The 23,597-nt window shown below is 39.8% G+C and overlaps 1 protein-coding gene across 6 annotated transcripts in view; it reads left to right on the forward strand.

Annotated features, from left to right (window-relative positions):
• The first annotated feature begins 818 nt into the window (after nucleotides 1-818).
• Nucleotides 819-23,597, forward strand: part of LOC127630689 (FYVE, RhoGEF and PH domain-containing protein 3-like) — a 69,148-nt gene continuing 46,369 nt past the window's right edge. Inside the window, exons 1-5 of one of the 6 annotated variants that reach the window (XM_052108344.1) lie at nucleotides 819-945; nucleotides 10,590-10,684; nucleotides 14,321-14,478; nucleotides 15,509-15,630; nucleotides 17,987-18,593. In XM_052108344.1, coding sequence (XP_051964304.1) covers nucleotides 17,997-18,593 — 597 coding nt within the window. In that variant the 5' untranslated portion in view covers nucleotides 819-945; nucleotides 10,590-10,684; nucleotides 14,321-14,478; nucleotides 15,509-15,630; nucleotides 17,987-17,996. Of the gene's footprint in view, nucleotides 946-6,474; nucleotides 6,493-10,589; nucleotides 10,685-14,320; nucleotides 14,479-14,844; nucleotides 14,885-15,508; nucleotides 15,631-17,986; nucleotides 18,594-23,597 lie in introns of those variants that run through there. The other 5 variants (XM_052108348.1, XM_052108345.1, XM_052108349.1 and 2 more) reach the window with 5 other exon arrangements.

Genomic DNA, 23,597 nt, shown 5'->3' on the forward strand with positions numbered 1-23,597 from the left:
GAGAGGGTGAGGCAAATTGAACGGCTAAGCCTGGCGGAAGTTCCAGAATGGCTAAAATCACTTTATTCAGTTATTGGGCAATGTTAATGATCTCAAAATGGACAAAATCCTCCAATTTATCAACCTGACCAATACAGAGTGCAAAACTAACCACCCATTTTTTTAGCAGCTTGTTTCTTTAAGTATTTTCCCAATTCATGTTCTCCATAGTGTTTTTAAGTAATTCTTCAATATGAAATTCAAAGCAATAAACCAAAGAGATTAATCATGGCATGATAACATTTGATTCAAAGCAAAACATTTATGTGAAAATCAGAAAAAACAGACAAGATGTGAGTAGGTTCAGGATTATGGGTTCTGTTGATCTTTACTGGGTATGTAGCTAATAAACACAATATATATATATATATATATATAGATAGATATATATATTAAATGAATTTGAAATCACACTTCAGCTTAGAGCTCGTGGACATGCAGTTCCATCATATTACTCAATGGAGAAAATATATGGGATATTTACTTCTGGAACCCTCCTGTTGCGCTCTGTCGGTCTATCACTAGTAAACCATATGCAGTAAATGGGATGTATATAATACACTCAAGGAGACTATAGTCAGACTTTTATTCATCCTCTTATCTGTCCTTCCTTATTGATTTTTCTCATTCACTTGTTCCTCCCTACATTTCCCCCTCTCCCGCTGTCATTAGTTACCATGGAGATGTTTTCTCTGCGTTATTGTTGGGAGGGAGGTGGGGTGTATTATTCATGAATAGTAGGAAGGGGGATTTGGGGACAGATAGAGGAGGAGGAGTAGTGTCAGTGGATGAGAGCCGGGGCCAGAGATCATGGTCCTAGTTTTCTCTCTGACTTATAAGATGTATTTTATTTTATTGTGTGAAGGGGGCTGTGAGGAAACTGGGAGTGTACGGAGAGCTAAGCTGGTGAGTTTTATTCATTTGCTGTATTTATGATATGTTTGTAATGGGCTGTTATAATAAGGTTAACAAAACGCAGCTTATGCATTACACACATTGGAAGAGCTGCATGAGTAAGCACTAGTACTAGTATTAAAGCGTGTTGAAATATACATGCTCATCATTCATGTTTTATTGAGAGATTTGTGCTGGGCTGTTTTAAAATTGGATCATTTTTTTTTTACCCTTTTTTCAGGAGGTTTTGTTATGTTTTAGATTTATGTTTATGTAAATCTAGATATGAATCCTTCTGGTCTGGATGCTGATTCATCAATACAGTGTTCCAGTTGTGCTATAATACATGAAACACCTGTTCATATTGCAGCTACTGTGATATCACTGCACAGCACCCATAGAGATCAACTATTAACCTTGGGATAGTTCTATAACTCTTTTCAATTCTCTCATCATTTATTCACCCTCATGCCATCTCAGATGTGTGTGACTTACTTTCTTCTGCTGAACTCAAATGAAGATTTTTAGAAGAATATTTAATCTCTGTAGATCCATACAATGCAAGTGAATGGTGGCCAGAACTTTGAAGCTCTAAAAAGCACATAAAGGCATCGTAAAAGTAACCAATATGGTTTAATCTGAGTCTTCTGAAGCAATTCAATCAGTTTTGAGTGAGAACAGACCAAAATATAACTCTGGCCATTGCATTCTCTAGACACGATCGTGATTTCCAGCTCGATTACACTTCCTAGTGCCTGACGCATGTGCAGAGCTCTGGATGGCACTACAGGAAGTGGAATTGTGCTTGAAATTGTGAAACTGCGTACTGAAACTGAGTATATCCTACTCTATTTGATACAGGATGCACTTCTCAGCCAGTAAATTGTTCTTTAATCTACTTGTCTGAAACTACTTTTCTTGTCAGCTGACGTAACCATGTTTCAAACAACCAGTTTTCCACAATCCTCAAACTCACATCTTTTGGTTTTGGACTTGCCTACATACTTGTCTTACGTATTTCCAGTATTTGGCCACAGTAGATGTGAAGACTCTCGTCTGTGTGTATGACTTTCAATTGCACGTTGGGTCACTCGTCATTGGTTGTGGTTGTGACAGCTGTTTTTGTACTTGCACTTGGAAGACTGATTGATGTTGGTGGTGGTGACTGTTATATCTTACATAAAAGAAAGACAATTCATTTATCACTACACTTCTGGTTGTTGGAACCGCATTGTGTTGTTGAAAATATGTAACGAGAGTAAAATAAATAGAACTTGATTGTATTTGCTCACAGTCAAAAGAATATACTGAGCACTTGACTGTGTACGAGACGACCTGGAATGTGGAAAAAAGAAGTCGTGTTACACCCGAGCCTTAAAGGGGTCATGACAGGCCTTTTTTAAAATGTTCCTTGAGGTTCATATTAGGGATGCTGGGTATTTTTTGATGGTTAGATTACCATCTGAGAAAACGCACCTTCTTTGCGCTCGTGCTGCTCTGTCCATTGACCCGTATCCGAGTCATACAGAGTGTATTTGACATGATACACCAGATACTTCAGATGGGTCGCTAGACTTAAAAATCAGATGTACCGTAGTTCAAATGCATACCAACCCATATAATTGAGAACCAACAGATATACTCCAAGTCTAGATAAACGTTTTAATGCAAAGTGGAACTTGACGATAGATTTGAATATGACTGATAAATGCACCCCATTTGTAACCTAATGCCCCCCTCTCTACTAATTTTCTCTCAGCACCCCCTGGCATCCTTTGACCATCCTGTTGAGAACCCCTGTGTTAACGGTTACCGAACATGCAATGTTTTTCACAAAACTTTTGTGAAACACACAATATGTCTAGTGTAGTCTGATCCATCCATCCATCCATCCATCGTCAACCGCTTATACTGTGTACAGGGTCGCGGGGGGCTGGAGCCTATCCCAGCTAACATTGGGCGAAAGGCAGGGGACACCCTGGACAGGTCGCCAGTCCATCGCAGGGCCACACATAGACAGTAGTGTAGTCTGATTCCCAAGCAAAATTGTCTTATAAGCCGGTTCTTTTTAGTGAATCTAAACCACATAGCGTGGCCTGTGTTGTGTGGTCCCCAAATGAATGACTCTTAGTTGTGAATTATAAAACACTTTCCAACTCGAAATGAAATAGAACTGTGTAACACAGTTAAAGAATGGGCAAGGAGGAGGCGAGAACCGGCTTGTCAACATAAATAATATTTTAATGAGAAACTTAAACTCAAAACCACATAAACAAACACACATGACGGACATGTCCGTAATTCTCTCTCTCTCGAACCATCGTCACCGGCCGCCTTTATCCCTCGCGCGCCTCATCAGGCTGATTGGGGACGGTAGCGATATTCCGACCGGCCCGCCCCCTCCGCTCCACACTCCTCCCGGCGTTATCTCAGGCCGGGTGCCACCGGCATGGCGTACACCCCTATCCCTGGGGCGGGGTGTATCTTCGATCCAGCGTGGTCATCCCGCCTTCCTCGCCCTGGGAGGAGACAGGAAGGAAGACAACAACAACAAAACAAAATAGGTGCGGGAAAAGGCCAACACGGTGCGACAGGGAGAGAGAGAGAGAGAGAAAAAGCTCACTCACCGGTTCTCTGATGTACCGTCGCGTGGTCCTCGAACACTCCTCCACACTCAGGCGGACGACAGCGGCTCCAACACCGGGCGAACCGAGTGAAACCGCCGACCCCCAGCGGGTAGAGCAGCGCCTCCGCTTTTCTGGCGGCAAATGGGGACACTCCTCCGCCCCTGGCAGCGGCTCTACCGCTCGGGCGGTCGGAGAGTTTCTTCCCTCCTCCCTCGCGGACGGCGGTCTTCCCTCGACCCCTCCGCGTCTCTGGGGACGGCAGGGCACTCCTCCGCCCCAGCAGCGGCTCCCTCGCTCCAGGCGGTCGGGGTATCCAGTCCCCACTTGCCCTCGGGACGACGGCCGTACCCCGCATCCGGGCGGTCGGGCTACTCCGTCACCCGGCAGATGGCAGCGGCGCTCCCCTGGGTGGACGGCAGTGTCGAGGACTCTCCTTCCGGGAAGGAGGCATCCCTCCTCCTTCCCGGGTTTCGGCACCAATGTAACACAGTTAAAGAATGGGCAAGGAGGAGGCGAGAACCGGCTTGTCAACATAAATTATATTTTAATGAGAAACTTAAACTCAAAACCACATAAACAAACACACATGACGGACATGTCCGTAATTCTCTCTCTCTCGAACCATCGTCACCGGCCGCCTTTATCCCTCGCGCGCCTCATCAGGCTGATTGGGGACCGGGCGCGCGATATTCCGACCGGCCCCGCCCCCCTCCGCTCCACAAACTGTTACTGTATTATTTGATGTTGCACTGGAGGCTTGTGAGAGTTCAATCAGGCACTGCATTTACTGAATGTGTAGATACACATGAGTTTTGTTGTTATCAGTGGGATCTAATAAATTAATAAATGAATGAATGACATATCTTAAAAAAAAATGTGTTTAATATATAGGAAGGATCAATTATTGGATCGCTTGTATGCCTCTAAAAGTATGTGTAAACACACCTTTTACAACAATTATATTACATTTACATTTGATTTGTTATATCTGCTTTGTCAAGAAGACACATTGAAGGAATATTCCGGGTTCAATACAGGTTAAGCTCAATCAACAGGCATAATTTTGATTACCACAAAAATTAATTTTGACTCGTCCCTCCTTTTCTTTAAAATACACTTACAATGGAAGTGAATGAGGAAAATGTTTAGAGGTTTAAAGTCAGAAATGTGAAGCTTATAATTTTATAAACGCATCCACAGTATCCACATTGTTAATTTAAATACGTTTTTGTACACAGCAGGTAATTGTGAACAGTCATGCCACTATTTTCCCATTTTTCTTTAGGTAAAAGCACACATCATGTTAACTGGACATATAAAACAACATTCAAACATGACATTTACAGGAAAGCAGGGATAGGGAGTATGTGTGTGTGTGTGTGTGTGTATGTGTGTATGTGTAAGGGCCCAGTGGACTACTGGTGTGTTTATCAGAGAGGTGTAGCCAGGACACACACACACACACACACACACACACACACACACACACACACACACACACACACACACACACACACACACGCACACACACACACACACACACACACACACACACACACGCACACACACACACACACACACACACACACACACACACAGTGAAGACAGCAGGTTGACAGATGGGAGATTCTGGTGCTATATCTCTCATCATCTCACTGCCGACCCATTTCCTATTCTACACATGGAGTGTGTGTGACAGTGACAGTGAGATGAGTTTGGTGGGTTGATGTTCTAATTCCATGCCTCACATTAAGAGAAATACGCACTACACACACACACACACATGCTTAATTATCACAATATAATTTCTTTATAATTTTTCATGATACAAACAAGCAAACACACATTTGAGGCAGATGAAGGTCAGAATTAGTGGTCGACCGATATGGGATTTTGTATGGCTTATGCTGATATCCAGAGAGCAGGGTGGCCGATAGGCAGATATATCACACTATTTAATATAGTAAATAACTTAAACATAAACATATAATTGTTAAATATATATATATATATATATATATATATATATTATAAACTGTTATTTAGCACTATATATACTCAATTTTACACAAAACTTGAACGTGTTTTATTGTGTTTTATGATAGATAGCAGTTTCTTCTGATTTCTGTTTAGTCATCACATTTAAGTAAATTATTTGCACATGAAATTGTAAATATATTAGGAAGAAGGAAAGGATAGGCCGATACAATACATGCTTTATAAATAAATGAGCGCTCCACAGGACGCTGGATCCGCTCAAGTTTTGTGAGGTTTGATTATTACATCTGTTTAAACGAGATATGCTCGTTAAACATAAACGAAAGGAAAAATACTCATAGCTCATTGTGCACACATATTTTGTATTATATGAGACTGTTATTTATGGATATTTTTTAGTATTGATGGATTATAAGTAGATTTATAATAAAAATATATCTTGCTTCATCTGACATCTTGGATTTATTTTTCACCAAGCTCATCATGGTACATTCTTGGATCACCTACCAGGGTATGGTTACATAAGATGACACCTCAGAATTTGTCGTAAATTAGATATCATAGGTGGCAGCAAAATTAAGTTGCACACCATTTGGAACAGCCTTTATGTCGGAAGCAGTGTTAAAGTGTTACCTCCAGAGGAAGTTCTCAAGGTTTTGGAAAAAACCCTGCGTCTCTCCTCTTCTCTATCTCCAGCAGACTCGCCTCTTCAGAAATGTGCCTTTGGAGATTTGTGGTTCGTTTCAAAGCACTGCAGTTGTTCATGCTTGGTGGTGGTGATCATGTCAGGGATATCTTGTCGCTGGGCTTTATTAGTGGGATATGTACTTTGGGAAGGTGATGTCTAACACAGGCTGGAAAGCTTTGCGTGTCAGTGCTTGACTCATACTACAGTCAGAGCCCCCTCGATGAAGTGGCTAAATGCCTTGAAATGGTGAGTGTTTGCCAGTCCATTTTGTTGTTTGTTTGTTCTCTCTCCATCATATTTCACCGGTGGAGTCCGTGAGCGGTCCGTGATTGTGGTAATGGGTTTCTCACATGCTCCACCTGTCTTCCTCTGATTGCACGCCCTATTTTATCACGGAGGATTCCTTGGGTTATCTACCCACGTGCCTGGGAACTTGTGTCTTGGCCGTTGCTTTGCATCTCACCTATCTTCAACAGATCTTTCCGAACTTCCACTACAACACTTACCGATGAACACACTCCCCTCACCCTCCTGGCTTTATTATTGTGAGCTCAACCAAGCTAGTGCTGAGCGCTTTTTGTGTTTAACAAAAGACTGACATTTATCTCCTTTACTCTTGGGTCATGTCTTCTTGCAGTCTGACACAATGATTTTTAACTACAGAACTGATATAGTGCACTGTGGTACAACTGCAGGTCACTGTAGTACTACTGCAGTTCAGTGAAGTATATCAGTATTGTACTAGTATAACTGCAGTACGTTCCAAAATAATAGCAGTTCAGAGTAATACAATTTCAAATCAATGCAGTAGAGCTGTAGTTTGTGTGGTTTACCTGCAGTTCAGTGCAGATATACAGCTGTTCTGCAGTATAAATGGAGCAGCAACTGCAAATTCAGTTTTCACATTGAGCATAACTACATTTCTAAAGTATCTAAACTAGGGCTGTCGAAATTAAAGCATGTGATCAATTTACAACGTTCGATGCATGCATTTTTCTAAACACTGGTTGCAATGGGATGGAATCTTTGCAATGTAACCGGTCCGTCTTACTGGACTACTCAGATAAAGTATCATTATGTGGAGAGTATTAGCGCTAAAGGCAAAACAAAGCCCTATTCGGATGGTCGATGTTACTCAGGGTGAAGTCTGTAAAAGAAAACACTTGCCTGTTGACAATTCATTCACAGTAGAAGAATGAGTGAGTTCAACCTAAACTGGAAATGTGCATTTGTTTAGAAATTTGTATTACAGTTTAGTCAACTGGTCAGTAATTTCTGCCACTAGTCAATGCATAGGTTGGCGCCTACTTGTCGAGGATCACATAACTAGTTCCGATTCAGTTGCGCTTGTTCCATATTGTTACAGCAAGAGTAAAATTCCTCAGTCAAAACTGTGTTCTATGTATTTTGTGTAAATACATTTTCAAATATAGGCTATGCAGATATATTTGTAATTATGCTACAGTGTAAACAAAGTGAACACGGTGCACTTTGCTCATGCTTTCATTTCCCACACGCTGAGATGAAAGCGCATTATCAGTTGCATGCATGCATTCTCTTTCACTCTCTCTCTTGCACGCAAACACATGCCCATTGTGTATAGGGGCCATGGTTTGTTCCTGGCAGGCAGCAGATACCCTAAACCCACCCTAATCCTAACCATATGGAGCCTGTAAGGCAGAGTAGCCTGCCAGGTACAACAGATGGCACCTTTCTACCATTGCTGCAAACACACACATGTGCGTACGTAGAGAGAGAAAAGCTGCACATATATACCTTACATTTCAGCGTAACTAGGGCGCCGCCATTATCAGCCTTGAATGTGGACCTCTTCCAGTAAAAGCCAGCTCCAGCCATTTCAGCGATACAAAAATACTACTTTATGCTGCTTTATTTTGCAGGCTTGCAATATACATGATCATATTATTATCCTTCATTATTATTTTCATAAACACCGTGGTTTGTAGCATATACAGTTTTACCGTTTATTGCATTTTGCTATCACACGCTGTTGCACTGGCACTCGGACAGAATGAATGAGAGATCAGGAGCTGAAGTGCTCACCTCCGTCTGTCACTGCTACCGCAAACTTGGATACAACCAGGAGATGTTTCCAACATTTCAACACATGCACATTACCATACATCTTGACAAATAGTAACCATACAACACTTGGCAGAGGTCAAAAAACAGTAGGTAATTCGTCCAGGAATTTTCTCGAGGGTGTTGGGAGAAAAACACAGACATTTTGGGTTTGGATGACAATAAACTCACGTACTAGCCCTTTTTTTAATCATTTGTATGTCAGTAAATTGCTTAATGCTAATATCTTGCATTCTGTTTGCATTCAAGGAATGTAGGGAAGTACAGCAAATATGTTTAATAAGTGTAGAGAACAACAGTAGAACTGCAGTACAAGTGTGGTCATTTGGACGCAGTATTCCTGCAGTTTCGCCAATAACAGCTGTTATTCTTTGTAAGGGTGTGACTGTCAGAGTGGCAAACCACATCCCTTTGGGCAGTTTGACAGTGTGTAAACACCCTTTGGTCATTAGATTTTTGCAAGGCACAAGATGCCTGAGACCCTCTTATCCCCTGTGTGAAGTGTTTGAGGTGGCGAGCTTGAGGGCGCTCTCCTTGCAGACCACAATGTTACTCGCTCTGGATTCCTTGAAGCATGTGGGAGACCTTCAAATTTCTTGTCTGGAATTTGGGCCTGGCTTGCCGAAGGCTGCACTTAAACATAGGTGCGGTTATGTGCCTTAAGTTTTCCCCACGCCCTTTATAGCTGTTTATATGCCCACGATGACTCATGCATAAGGGGTGGAGCATTAAGCACCATCTGCATGTAGAGTGGCATGATTGTAAAGTTAAAGGCAGAAATATGAAACTTTTAATTTCATAAAAGCACTTGCATTAATTCTTTTGTTAAAACTTGTGGACTAAATTTTAAGGTTAATTTTAGGGTTTATAGCATTACATTGTCATGGCAACAAAGTTGTAAATTTATATATCACTTTGTACAGAAACGTTTAGTGTGTGATTTTATGACAGTAAAATCATGTTAACACACATATTGTTTATGTCTTGTGTCTATACTTCTGAATCAGTGAGTATTTTAATGTTTACAGATTAAACCCCATTGACTTCCATTAAAGAAGTCCATAAGTGTCTCACTGGAACACACATTTGTGCTTTTAAAGAAAAGGAGGGACGGGTCAACATTTGTTTTGTGGTAATCAACAGTATGTCACAAATGCTTTCCACTGAGCTCCTCTTGAACCTGGAATATGCATTTAAATCATGAATTATGTATTATAAATATTAACTTATGCAACACTGTCTGAACTGCACTGACGAAATTTGCTAAATACTGGAATCGTACCATTTTAAATCTGTTATACTGCTGTACTTTTTTGTAATGTTATACCACACAACCCATATATAGATTTAGGAGCATCCCTGAAGCCTAAGCATTCAGCTTTCTTAAAACATGTATAGTAATTATTCATTCAAAGAGGAATTCATTAGAGTTAAAGGCTTTTTCATTCTCATGAGTAAAAGCAATTATCACTTCGGTCAGTCCTTTTCTTTGCAGTTTAAAGAAATACAATTAGACTGCTCTCCGTATATATATATATATATATAAAAACTTTGGATTGCCACTGAGGAATTGGAATACATTTTTCCTATTGAAAAGCTTGTTAGCAAAACATTCACACCAAAACAATTGGGCTTGGTCTGAATAAGGCTTCAACCTCATCCTTTTCTCGGTTCATTATTTTTTTCCATTTACTGTAAAGTTCACATGAAATGGCGCACACGTTTTACTTAACAAAAAATCTTAAAGTGACTTTTTGCAAGAGCAACTGAAATTACAACAAGAAAAAAATGTAGGGTGGGAATTGATTTTATCCTTGGAGAAGTGGTTGGATGGTGAAAAGTGATCTCTATGTCAGGTGGTTGAAAAAGATAAGGGTTTGATGACGTCTGCTGACAAGGGAAGTCTCTTCAAAGTTATTCCATTAAGATGAAAGATAACCAAGACAAGCTTTTGTTCCTTTAGAATTGCGTGCACTTGTGAATTGTACACAATAAGATGAGGAATGTATATTATGAAAGTAAATAGTGTCAGTTTTAACACACACACACACACACACAACACACACACACACACACACACACACACACACTGCTGCGTCTGAACAGGTTTGACAGCTGCAGGTCTCTACCACTAAAAACAGCAGGTACAATGCTCACCTGTGACAGGTGTGTGTGTGTGTGTGTGTGTGTGTGTGTGTGTGTGTGTGTGTGTGTGTGTGTGTGTTTTACCTAATCATAAGCCAGCCGGAAGGAGTTTGAAGACACAAACACACATTGAGTCAGTCCTGAGGTGAGGAGCATAAGAACAGGATTACAAACAAACACATCAAGAAAGGTTAGTGCTCTGCAATCACATCTATAGTATTTGTGTTTTTCTGATGTTTAATTGTTCACCTCTTTCTTTGTGAAAATGATGGTGTCATATATATATAAGTCTAACATGAGTTATTGGTGGTCTTAAGTTTCATATTATCAAATTTGTCTCAGATGTTTCTGCTAAAATACTTTGGATCTAAATGAGATAATTGTTGTCATACAGTAATAGTGAATGTGGATAGCATACCTCAGATCATTTGATCCTGGAAGAAAATGATGAGAAATGTTTGATTTCATATTGAGATGTCTGACTTTTGATTGCAAATCAGTGTGAGGTATTGTTGAGATCTCTTCTGAAACTCTAGTGGAGACACACAAGGTTACTGGGGTCTTTCTCAAGAGAAAAACCTACCTAATCTACCAAAGCAAAAGTCACCATTTACTCCTCATTGAAGCTCATAACTGTCAAGGACAAACAATGGAAATAGTATAGAGATCTCTTTTGTGATTTCTTTCCTATAAAAAGTGTGCTTCAGTGACAGAAACTCAAACTTGCAGCCATAATGCAAAAGACAATATTGGGTTACAGTAATAACTATTTGGACTTTCATTTTAACACATTCATTATAGTAAAAATTAACGAAATTGATCATGCTCCCTGACCCTTATGTAAATCCTGCAATAAGAGTCTGTATTTTTCTATCACTGGAGCAATTCAAGCTTGCAGTTCATGTAATGTCATGTTCTTCTGAGGTGTGTCAGCAGGGGGCAGTCAGCGAACCTCAACAAACCTCACAAGCAGCGTAACCACAGAACAGGAGCCGTTCACACAAGATGCGTTCTGACAACTGGACAAAACACAACAAAAGAATGCAGGAATCTCCAGACACCAATTTTCAGAGTTTCAATTACTTTTAAATTGACTCAGCATCCTAAAAACACAGCATTTATTATGCTGAAAACCAGTGAGACGCTCAAAGCATTTGTCTGATGTCACAATGCAACAATAATGCATTATGTTAAATCTGAATATATATACACACACACTAACAGTCAAAAGTTTTGAAACACTTGACTGAAATGTTTCTCGGGATCTTAAAAATCTTTTGGTCTGAATGCGTATGATTAAATGTTTGAAATTAGTTTTGTAGACAAAAATATAATTGTGCCAACATATTCATTTATTTCATTACAAAACTCAAATGTAATAATACAAAAGATTTTGAAATGGATGATTTGGACCAAATAATAAAGAAATCAGCCAGTAAGTGCCCAGCATAGATGGGAACTCCTTCAATACTGTTTAGAAGCATCTCGGTGTGATTCCTCAAGAAGTTGCTTGAGAAAATGTCAAGAGTTCATGTCTGCAAATTCTAGACAAAGTGTGACTACTGTGAAGAAGATCAAATATCACACAGTTTTGATTTATTTTGGACATAATTCCCATAGTTCCATTTATGTTATTCCATAGTTCTGATGACTTTACTATTATTCTAAAATTTTAAAATAAAGAATGAGTAAGTGACCCCAAACTTTTGACCAGTAGTGTGTGACTATCACACTATATATATATATATATATATATATATATATATATATATATATATATATATATATATACAGGATAGATAGATAGATAGATAGATAGATAGATAGATAGATAGATAGATAGATAGATAGATAGATAGATAGATAGATAGATAGATGATTGATTTAATTTTGAAATTGTATGTACTGTCTTCATTTGTCATTAAGACTGTCCAAACACATTTGAAAATGCTCATGAAAATGTTGAATCATTCATGGCGATCCTGTGTGTGAGCATTATGGTTGATCGTCTTACAGCTGAAGTTATCATTGTCTCTGTATTGATTGTCCAATCGATGGCTGCGGTCTCTTGTGATGAAGGTCGAGTCTTTCCTGGATTTTTGGTCGTTAGAGCATTAGAGTGTGAGGAATAATGAGACATCGCTGTAATTCGATTTTGTAAAATGTCCACATACGGCTTTATTTTTGTGGTTTTTATTAAAGCAGTGATCTGGGTTAATACAGGTTAAGCTCTATGGACATCACTGCTGTCGATTACCTCAGGAAATGACTACAACTCATCGTTCAGTTTGTGGCTTTAAAGGCAATATGTTATTACCATATCTTTGAACACAAGTCTGCTATTGGCCAACAGTTCACGGCAATCCATTTTGTAATTGAATTTGTCAATCTGTGTAAAGTAGGCTTATTATAGGGGCTTTTCTAAGGACGTGTCTACTGTATGTGCATCTCACTTTTGCTGCATTGCGTCACTGACACGGTCAGTGTTTTTAGGGCGCTTTGTGAAGTTAAACTTAGTTTAAAAAAACACATCTCAAGACTTTTGTATTCAAAGTTCACTACGTCCAGCTGTATTTTAAAGCAAGAACGCATCCTCATCTTGTGTGTCTGCTGTCCCTGAGTGTGGCTGGTTGCCTGTGCAGTTGGAGTTGCACTGACTGCCCCCTGCTGAAAATATAAAAGTGGTACTTCAAATTTGAATTGCTCTGATGTTAGGAATATTTGTTATAATGGTCAGGGGGCATTGTTCTTTTATTTATCCTAATTAATCACACTAAAGTTACACCTTAAATCGAATTCCCTAGTTAAAATGAACACTCTTTTGATGGTATAGCTAAAAACATTATGTGTGTAAACGTGAGACTGATAAATTTGCTTTCTTACCTTATTTGTGCAAATTTACATCCAGACTTTCAACTGCTGTCATGACCAGGTAATGCCAATGAAGCTAGTATACATCCACACAATACACACACTAAAATACCAAGAAGGAACATGACATAAATTTCGCAAAGTTTACATGGAGCAAATTCCACACACAGGAATTACGTTGCTAATGCCAAAACCATTCTAGCAAGTCAGTCCACTGGTGGCCATATTTGTAATGCTCCTGGGAAGCTGTTTCCAGTCATGCCAGTACAGCTCCTATCTACTTGAATGTGGGAAGAAATCGTGAGAAAGAGAACCCTTCTGGGCATGGAGAAGAATTTCAAGCAAAAAAGACTTAGAATATTGATCTGTTTCTCACCCACACCTATCATATCACTTCTGAAGACATGGATTAAAACACTTGTATGGGTTACTTTTATGATGCCTTAATGTGATTTTTGGAGCTTAAACATATTGACACTCATTCACTTGCATTATATGGACCTACAGAGCTGAAATATTATTTTCATTTGAGTTCAGCAGATGAAAGAAGGTTATATGCATCTGGGATGGCATGAGGGTGAGTAAATGATGAGAGAATTTTCATTTTTGGGTGAACCTTTAATTGTAAAACACTCGAAGGAAACATGCATTTGTTTTAATTTATTTTCTACATTGAAATGTTACATTTTAATAGGCTAAAGGTGTGTGTTCAATAGCAAATTACCAATTTTTCAGTGGTATCAAAATTGGTATTCAGAATCGTGAAATGTTACTGGTTGTAATGTTGGTATGGTGACAGCACCACCTGTAAACCTTATTTTTGTTTGTTTTTTCAAACTGATGATTTGAAACTAGTTTCTCTATTAATCAACAATCACTGCTGCTACATGGTAATTAGACAGTGTAAAATGTTTACATGTAGTACATGCTTTTATTTTTTCTCTGTTTTTTGTAGAGTTGTCCCCAACAGTACATCAACTGCAGTCCTCAATAGACTTGCTACAGAAAAGAACGCCCCACCCCATCCCAGGCCATGTCACGCTCAGCTCCCACAGAGGCCACACCCTCACTCTTGAGCCATGCCCAGAAAGCCCACAGCACAGAAACCCCACGGTATTGATTGGATGCATTCCGTTGTTCAACACATTTTTTTGTGACAAATTAAAGATTTGTTTTATCTGTAGTCCACCCAAATATGAAAATTCTGTCATTATTTACTCATCCTCATATTGTTCCAATCCTGTATGGAATCAGAACACCTTAGCAACTAATAATAGCGACATGCTCAAAACCACTTGGAAAACCTTAGCAACCATAAAGCAATGCCGTAGCAACCACCCAAAACACCTTCTAGCAACCATCTAGAACTCCCAAGGAACCTCATTAAAAGCAATAAGAATACCTTGGCAACTGCATAACAACATGCTGCAATCAGAACATCTTAGCAACAGTATAGCAGTGTTTTTTTGTGTTCCAAAGAAAAAGAAAAAAGAGCATATGGGTCTGGAACATCCCAAGGGTGAGTAAATAATGACAGAACATGAATTTTTGGGTGATCTATCCCTTAAATGGTTCTCTTCCTGAATGTACAGCATGTATGTGTGTTTGCAACAAGCACTTGCATGTATATCAGTGTGTTTCATATAGGACAAAACAGGCAGAGGAAGGAAGTGCAGAGTGCTCAGTCTATCTGCTTCCTGAATTCAGCTTAACATATTTCATTACATCATAATGGTATTTCAATTGGTTATAAAGCATTTCTGCGTCTCATCAAATAAACGCTCTACAAATGTTGAAAGCATGTTAAACACTCATGCAGATGCACAATCCATCTTCTTGATTTTGTTGTGTGTGTGTGTGTGTGTGTGTGTTTGTGTGTGTGTTTGTATCTAGCTGTGTAACCACAGCACTTTTTGCATTCTCATCTACACTTCCTGTTCTCAAATCAGGAAGCTGCCTGTTGATTTTGGACACCCGAAGTGTCTACACCTTCCTTTTATTGTTTGTTTGCATTCATTTTGCACCAGTGGATTTGGATTGATCAGTATGGAGGGTGCCTCTCTGGGGTGTGAATGGAGGAAATGCAAGTGGATCATTGCGATGGTGATAAATCTTGTGTGAACGTTTTGTCTGTTTCTGTCAGTGCCCTCTGAGCCTGTGCACCTGCTGCGACTGGGTCACATCTCCACAGAGCCCTTTCCCAAACCCTCCTCCAAAACCCATAGCGAGTGGGTGGCACATCATCGAGAACTTCCAGAACTACAGGTAAGATTCAAGAGTGTTTTAAAACAGTGATGCTGACCAAGTTTATGCATCAGGTCCATTTGAGGATTTGTCTGTGTGTTTGGCACAACTGTTTGTGCCACAGACATGAATGATATCTCAAATCATGTGGCTTGCTGAGGAGAGGTGTGTTGTTATTTTTCTGAGTGACCGGATCTATATTATTCACCTGGCAGACGATACAAATTGTAAAAAAAAAATCTATAGCCTTACAGTACATTAAAGGAGGGAACCAAGCCATATCTAGAGACCAGAATATCAGAGACTCAGGCCAGTTTGAAACAACCTATCAACTACTTACAACACTTAATTAACTGCATAGCAACACCTAAATGACCACCTAGAACACCCCAGGAAACTCAGTGAGACGCGTGCCCTAGCAGCCACCCAGAAACCCCTAGCAACCGTATAGCAACATGCTCAAAACCATTCTGAACACCTTATCAGCTGCATAGCAGTACCCTAGAGACCATATAGAACACCCTAGGATCCTCATTAAAATGCAATTAAGAGCAGTCAGAACAACTGACTAACCGTATAGCAATGTCATAGGAACTACTCAGAACACCTTACCAACTGCATAGCAACACCCTGGAACTATAGAACGCCTAAGAAAGCTCATTGCGATGAAGTAAAAAGCAATCAGAACACCTTAGCAAGTATATAATGCCGTAGCAATTAACAAAAACACCTTACGAAACATTTAACAACCATCTAGAATACCCTAGGCACCTCATTGTGACGCAATAAAGCAATCAAACATTAGCAAGTTATCAATGCCCTAGCAACCACTCAGAGTACCCAAGCAACTGCATAGAAACATGCTGAAAGCTACTCTGAACACATTTGCAACCGCATAGCAATGTCTTAGCCCACCTTATCAACCACATAGCAACACACTAGCGACCATCTAGAAAACCCTATGAACCAATCAGAATATCTGAGCAAACACATTGCAATACCCTATCAACAGATCAAAATACCTTATCAACTGCATAGCAACATCCTAGCAACCATCTAGAACAGGGGTGCCCAATACGTCGATCTCGATCTACCAGTCGATCGCAAAGGCAATGCTGGTAGATCGCACAAAATGTAAATGTGCTTTCGTTTAATTTGAATAAAAATAAATAAAATGTCTTTCCTTCTTTTAGTTTCTGTCTGACTTGAACTTGACGAGTACATTTTGACCAGGAGAGATTTTTGTTTATTCAGTTGCCATGACAACTAGGTTTGCGCCCTCCAAGGGCTTCTGAGAACAGAGCGCGAAATTGCAATGCTAGAAGTGTTTGAGACTAGCTACCAGCAGCTACTGCCCGGATTATGCAAAACTGTCTGTTTCCATTCAGTGCAAGTCATCAGAATAAGGTAAATGCCCTGGCTATTGTAATCTATTGTGCTGTAGGTGTTTTGGGTTTAGTGTTAAAACTGGATGATATCAACATTGAACATTATTTTATTTTTTTTTAATTAATTTGAAGATAAATTCCATGTAGGGATACATGCAGTAGTCCCAACAAGCATTTTATTTAATTTTTTAAATGAAACTGATTTTTTAGTTGGTAGATGTTATTGAGTTGGTCATTTAAAAGCAGATCATCACGCAAAAAAGTGTGGGCAGCCCTGATCTAGAATATCCTAGGGACCTCATTGTAATGCAATAAAAGGCAATAAATAAACCTTAGCAAGTTGTCAATGCCCTAGCAACCACTCAGAGAACCCTAGCAACCGCATAGCAACCTGCTCAAAGCAACTTGGAACATCTTTGCAACCGCATAGCAATGTCCTAACCCACCTTATCAACCACATAGCAACACCTTAGCACTCTTCTAAAACAGCCGAGGAATCAATCAGAATACCCGAGCAACCACATAGCAATGCCCTAGCAACCACTCAGAACACCCTAGCAACCACATAGCAATATGCTCAAAGCCACTCGGAACACCTTTACAAATGCATAGCAACATCCTTGCAACCATCTAGAACAGAACCAGTCAGAACACATTTGCAACCACATAGCAATGCCCTAGTAACCACTCAGAACACACTAGCAACCACATAGCACCAACCTCAAACCCAGTTGGAACATGTTCACAACTGCATAGCAATGCCCTAGCAATGCCCTAGCATTGTGGCAATGAGATTTGCACAGGCAAACACCACTCACATTTTCATCAGAAGATTTTAAATTCTAGTATCTTTGAACTTTTCTATATGTGTAATGCACCATCTATTTAAAAAAAAAATTGTATTACACTGAGACTCTTTTAATAAGATAATAAACATTTTGTGTTGTAATTTATGTAATTTGAGTTATTATTGGATTTTTAATCTTAAGGTTTGTCAACATGGAGTCTCAATCCACTCCAAAATCTGACATAAGCGGTCAGCCTCAGGTCACGGGGTCAACAGCGCAGAATTCTGGGGAGTTATGCTCCATGGATGGGCTTGGATTTAAATCCTCTAATATCTCAGAACTTTTGGCTTTATCCAGCTTAAACTCCTTACAAGTAGACTGCGTGAATGACGTAGGAATTACAGACGATCTTCAAAAAGAGCATACAAATCATAGCAACAGTGTTTTGGAGAATAATCAATGTGATTTAAATGATAACCACAACGATGAGAGCAGTAACCATAGAGACACGGAGCCCGAGGGGCATCTACTCGAGGGCCCCTGTGAGCCTCAGGATCATGAAGGGACAGAACCGAATGGAAAGATCCCCAATCGTGACAGCGGCATCAATAGTCCCTCTTGCGGGACAGAGGGGGAGGCGCTCCCAAACGAGGACCCTATTGAGGAGGAGGACCGGAATGATAGCATTGCCACGGAAACTGAGAGTGTGTCATGTGCCACCACTAGCAACAAACGGGACTCAACACAGGATGAAGACAGTGATTTGGATGAAGGGAGCGGTGAATATCCAGAGAGCCTGGAACTCAAAGTAAGACTATAGATCATTAAAATGTTCTTAATAGAAATTTTATGAAATTGCAGTTGTTGTAAACAAAATGCTAGATAAGGACTACAATGGTTCCCAGACAAATATGCTTGTGGTAGTTATAGTCCTTATTTAGCACCTTGTTAGCAACATACATATTTTAAAAACACAGCAGCTTCAAACCTTTGAGGTATGGCGGTGTGTAATTAGCTGTGGAGCAAAACGTCCAAGTATCTTTAATGTATCCACTCCTGTCTGTCAACTAGAGAACACACTAGCGCATTAGCTGAACCAGCCTGAAAAAATAGAGTTTTCTTTTTTTTTTGCACTATCTGAGATAAAGAATCACAATTTATGATACCAGTGTTGACAGATTTTACTGCTGATTTGAAATATGTTCTTTGATCATAATCTCGACCGGCTGTTTTGGAGATTTCTTTCCACATTCAAGTAGATAAGAGCTGTACTTTTATGCAGCTTGTTTACATAGAACATAGCTCCCAGAGAGCTGTCCAAAGATGGCTGCCGAATGGACTGACTTGCCTTCAAAGGGACTTTGACTCAACTCACAATTGATTCCAGAAGAGTTTGTTGTTTTTAGCATGTTGCTAAGCTAATGTGATTTATAAGTCCCTTTAAGGCAGGTCATGCAAAGGTCATAGTTGTAACACCGCCAGGCAGCTATTTTTTATTGATACAAGCACAGCTTCTGTCTAGTTGAATGGAGATAGACCAGAAGTTCCAAATATTTCGATCAAATAATGAATTTACAATTAGCCAACAATGGTATAATAAACTCTAGCAGAATCATGCAAAAAAATGCTAGTTTTCAAGCTGGTCTGCATTATGTGCATGTACATTCTCAGATAAACTGACAGGCAATGTATCTTTTCTAAACTGTAAGGCCAGACTACAGCCACCATGTTTAACATTACGATTTCTCCTGTTAATATGTATTTGAATGACCCATCTCATCCGTACAGTGTCTCTGGTGATAATTCAATTATACTAAAAATATGCAGCACACACTAATATTGCAAAAAATAGTCAAGTTTTAATTAATTTAAGTTTTAATTTTATCAATGCATTTTATTTATAATCAACAATTTTGTCGTGTCATACAGACACATCCTTCAGCACTGTGTGTGTGTGTGTGTGTGTGTGTGTGTGTGTGTGTGTGTGTGTGTGTGTGTGTGTGTGTGTGTGTGTGTGTGAGAGAGAGAGTGTGTACACTCAAAAAAATATTTTCGCCTATTTTTAAGATGTATCCATTTCAATTGAATAACACATTTCCATCGAATTGAATTGAATAGTCTTGAAGAAAATGTAATTAATAAAACTTGCATTTTGTAAGATTTGTACATTTTGTTTTGTTAAAGATTAGGCAATTCAATTAGATGGAAATTTGTTATTCAATTGAAATGGATACTTGAAAATAGACGAAAATATTTTTTGAGTGTAAAAAGACTGGTTCAAGGGTACATTTAGCTTATGTATGTGTGTGTCCAGGTATTCCCTATGTTTTGGGGACCAAACATTTCAGTAAAACCTAAAATTGTGATGTTGTGGGGACAATCAGTCAGTTCCCACGAAGAAAACAGCTTATAAATCATACTAAATGATGATTTTTGAAAATGTAAAAAATTCAGAGAGTTTTCTGTGAGGGTTAGGTTTAGGGGTTGTGTTGGGTTTAGGGGTTGTGTTTGGTTTAGGGGATGTGTTGGGTTTAGGGGTTGTGTTTGGTTTAGGGGATGTGTTGGGTTTAGGGGTTGTGTTTGGTTTAGGGGATGTGTTGGGTTTAGGGGTTGTGTTGGGTTTAGGGGTTGTGTTTGGTTTAGGGGATGTGTTGGGTTTAGGGGTTGTGTTTGGTTTAGGGGATGTGTTGGGTTTAGGGGATGTGTTGGGTTTAGGGGTTGTGTTTGGTTTAGGGGTTGTGTTGGGTTTAGGGGTTGTGTTGGGTTTAGGGGTTGTGTTTGGTTTAGGGGATGTGTTGGGTTTAGGGGTTGTGTTGGGTTTAGGGGTGGTGTTAGGTTTAGGGGTTGTGTTTGGTTTAGGGGTGGTGTTAGGTTTAGGGGTTGTGTTAGGGTTAGGGGTTGTGTTGGGTTTAGGGGATGTGTTGGGTTTAGGGGTTGTGTTGGGTTTAGGGGATGTGTTGGGTTTAGAGGTTGTGTTTGGTTTAGGGGTTGTGTTAGGTTTAGGGGTTGTGTTGGGTTTAGGGGATGTGTTGGGTTTAGGGGTTGTGTTGGGTTTAGGGGATGTGTTGGGTTTAGTGGTTGTGTTGGGTTTAGGGGATGTGTTGGGTTTAGGGGATGTGTTAGGTTTAGGTGTTGTGTTGGGTTTAGGGGTGGTGTTAGGTTTAGTGGTTGTGTTGGGTTTAGGGGATGTGTTGGGTTTAGAGGTTGTGTTTGGTTTAGGGGTTGTGTTAGGTTTAGTGGTTGTGTTGGGTTTAGGGGATGTGTTGGGTTTAGGGGTTGTGTTGGGTTTAGGGGATGTGTTGGGTTTAGGGGATGTGTTGGGTTTAGTGGTTGTGGTGGGTTTAGGGGATGTGTTGGGTTTAGGGGATGTGTTAGGTTTAGGTGTTGTGTTGGGTTTAGGGGTAGTGTTAGGTTTAGGGGTTGTGTTGGGTTTAGGGGATGTGTTGGGTTTAGTGGTTATGTTGGGTTTAGGGGTTGTGTTTGGTTTAGAGGTTGTGTTGGGTTTAGAGGTTGTGTTTGGTTTAGGGGTTGTGTTAGGTTTAGGGGTTGTGTTGGGTTTAGGGGATGTGTTGGGTTTAGGGGTTGTGTTGGGTTTAGGGGATGTGTTTGGTTTAGGGGATGTGTTGGGTTTAGTGGTTGTGTTGGGTTTAGGGGATGTGTTGGGTTTAGGGGTTGTGTTGGGATTAGGGGATGTGTTAGGTTTAGGGGTTGTGTTTGGTTTAGGGGTTGTGTTGGGTTTAGGGGTTGTGTTGGGTTTAGGGGTTGTGTTCTGTTTAGGGGTTGTGTTGGGTTTAGGGGTTGTGTTGGGTTTAGGGGTTGTGTTAGGTTTAGGGGTTGTGTTCTGTTTAGGGGTTGTGTTCTGTTTAGGGGTTGTGTTGGGTTTAGGGGTTGTGTTGGGTTTAGGGGTTGTGTTAGGTTTAGTGGTTGTTTTGGGTTTAGGGGTTGTGTTGGGTTTAGGGGTTGTGTTGGGTTTAGGGGTCGTGTTGGGTTTAGGGGATGTGTTGGGTTTAGTGGTCGTGTTGGGTTTAGGGGTTGTGTTAGGTTTAGGGGTTGTGTTCTGTTTAGGGGTTGTGTTGGGTTTAGGTGTTGTGTTTGGTTTAGGGGATGTGTTGGGTTTAGGGGTTGTGTTGGGTTTAGTGGTTGTTTTGGGTTTAGGGGATGTGTTTGGTTTAGGGGTTGTGTTGGTTTAGGGGATGTGTTGGGTTTAGGGGATGTGTTGGTTTTAGTGGTTGTGTTGGGTTTAGGGGTTGTGTTGTGTTTAGGGGTTGTGTTGGGTTTAGGGGTTGTGTTGGGTTTAGGGGTTATGTTGGGATTAGGGGTTGTGTTTGGTTTAGGGGTTGTGTTGGGTTTAGGGGATGTGTTGGGTTTAGGGGTTATGTTGGGATTAGGGGTTGTGTTTGGTTTAGGGGTTGTGTTGGGTTTAGGGGATGTGTTGGGTTTAGGGGTTGTGTTGGGTTTAGGGGTTGTGTTGGGTTTAGGGGTTGAATATAAAGTTTGTACAAAATAAAAATCATTATGTCTATGGAAAGTCCTCATAAAACATGGAAACACAACATGTGTGTGTGAGTGTGTGAATATGTGTGTGTTGGTGTGTGTGCATGTGACTGTGTGTGTGTGTGAGCGTGTATTTATCACTTTGTGGGGACCAAATGTCCCCATAAGGATAGTAAAACCCGAAATGTTTCACCTTGTGGGGACATTTTGTCGGTCCCCATGAGGAAAACAGCTTATAAATCATACTAAATTATGTTTTTTGAAAATGTAAAAATGCAGAAAGTTTTCTGTGAGGGTTAGGTTTAGGGGTAGGGTTAGGTTTAGGGGATAGAATATAAAGTTTGTACAGTATAAAAACCATTATGTCTATGGAAAGTCCCCATAAAACATGGAAACACAACATGTGTGTGAGTGTAAGTGTGTGTGTGTGTGTGTGTTTGTGAGTGTGTGTGTGTGAGTTTGTGTGTGTGTGAGTTTGTGTGTGTGTGTGAGTGTGTGTGTGTGTGTGTGAGAGTGAGTGTGCGTGCGTGCGTGCATGTGTGTTCGTGTGAGTGTGTGTGTGTGATGTTCTACAAGAACAACATTAAACTCTCATAATATAGAATATTACATTCAGTATATACGGTTATTTTTATATTTAAGCTGCAGAAACTATTTTAAGAAATAATAATAGGTCTGTAATAGGTATTATTACATATTAGCTAATAATTTATCTATCCAGCCATCCATCTTTAGACCTGTCAATCGCTTAAAATGTTTAATCCAATTCATTACATAATATGCTGATTTGTTAATTGAATGAATCGCAGATAGATAGATAGATGGATAGATATATAGATGGATAGATAGATAGATAGATAGATAGATAGATATGTAGATATGTAGATAGATAGATAGATAGATATGTAGATATGTAGATAGATAGATAGATAGATAGATATGTAGATAGATAGATAGATAGATAGATAGATAGATAGATAGATAGATAGATAGATAGATAGATAGATAGATATTCAATTTTATTTGTATATCGCCTTTCACAACACACATCGTTTCAAAGCAGCTTCACAGAACATCAGCATTAACAGACGACAAAAACTGCAACGTCCATAAAGTCGATTAATCATCATTGTGTAATTTAGACAAAATTTGATTTTAATGGTTTAAAAATAATTAAATGATAATTATATTAACTCTTTCCCTTCCAAACACGGAATTTTCCGGGTTTTATGAAAAAGCTTCCGCCAAACACAGAATTTTCCTGGTATCCGTGTTTTAGGTGGAATACGGTAAGAAAGACCCGCACGCATGTTTTGAA

The sequence above is a fragment of the Xyrauchen texanus genome, chromosome 37, assembly GCF_025860055.1.
Source record: "Xyrauchen texanus isolate HMW12.3.18 chromosome 37, RBS_HiC_50CHRs, whole genome shotgun sequence".
NCBI lineage: Eukaryota > Metazoa > Chordata > Actinopteri > Cypriniformes > Catostomidae > Xyrauchen > Xyrauchen texanus.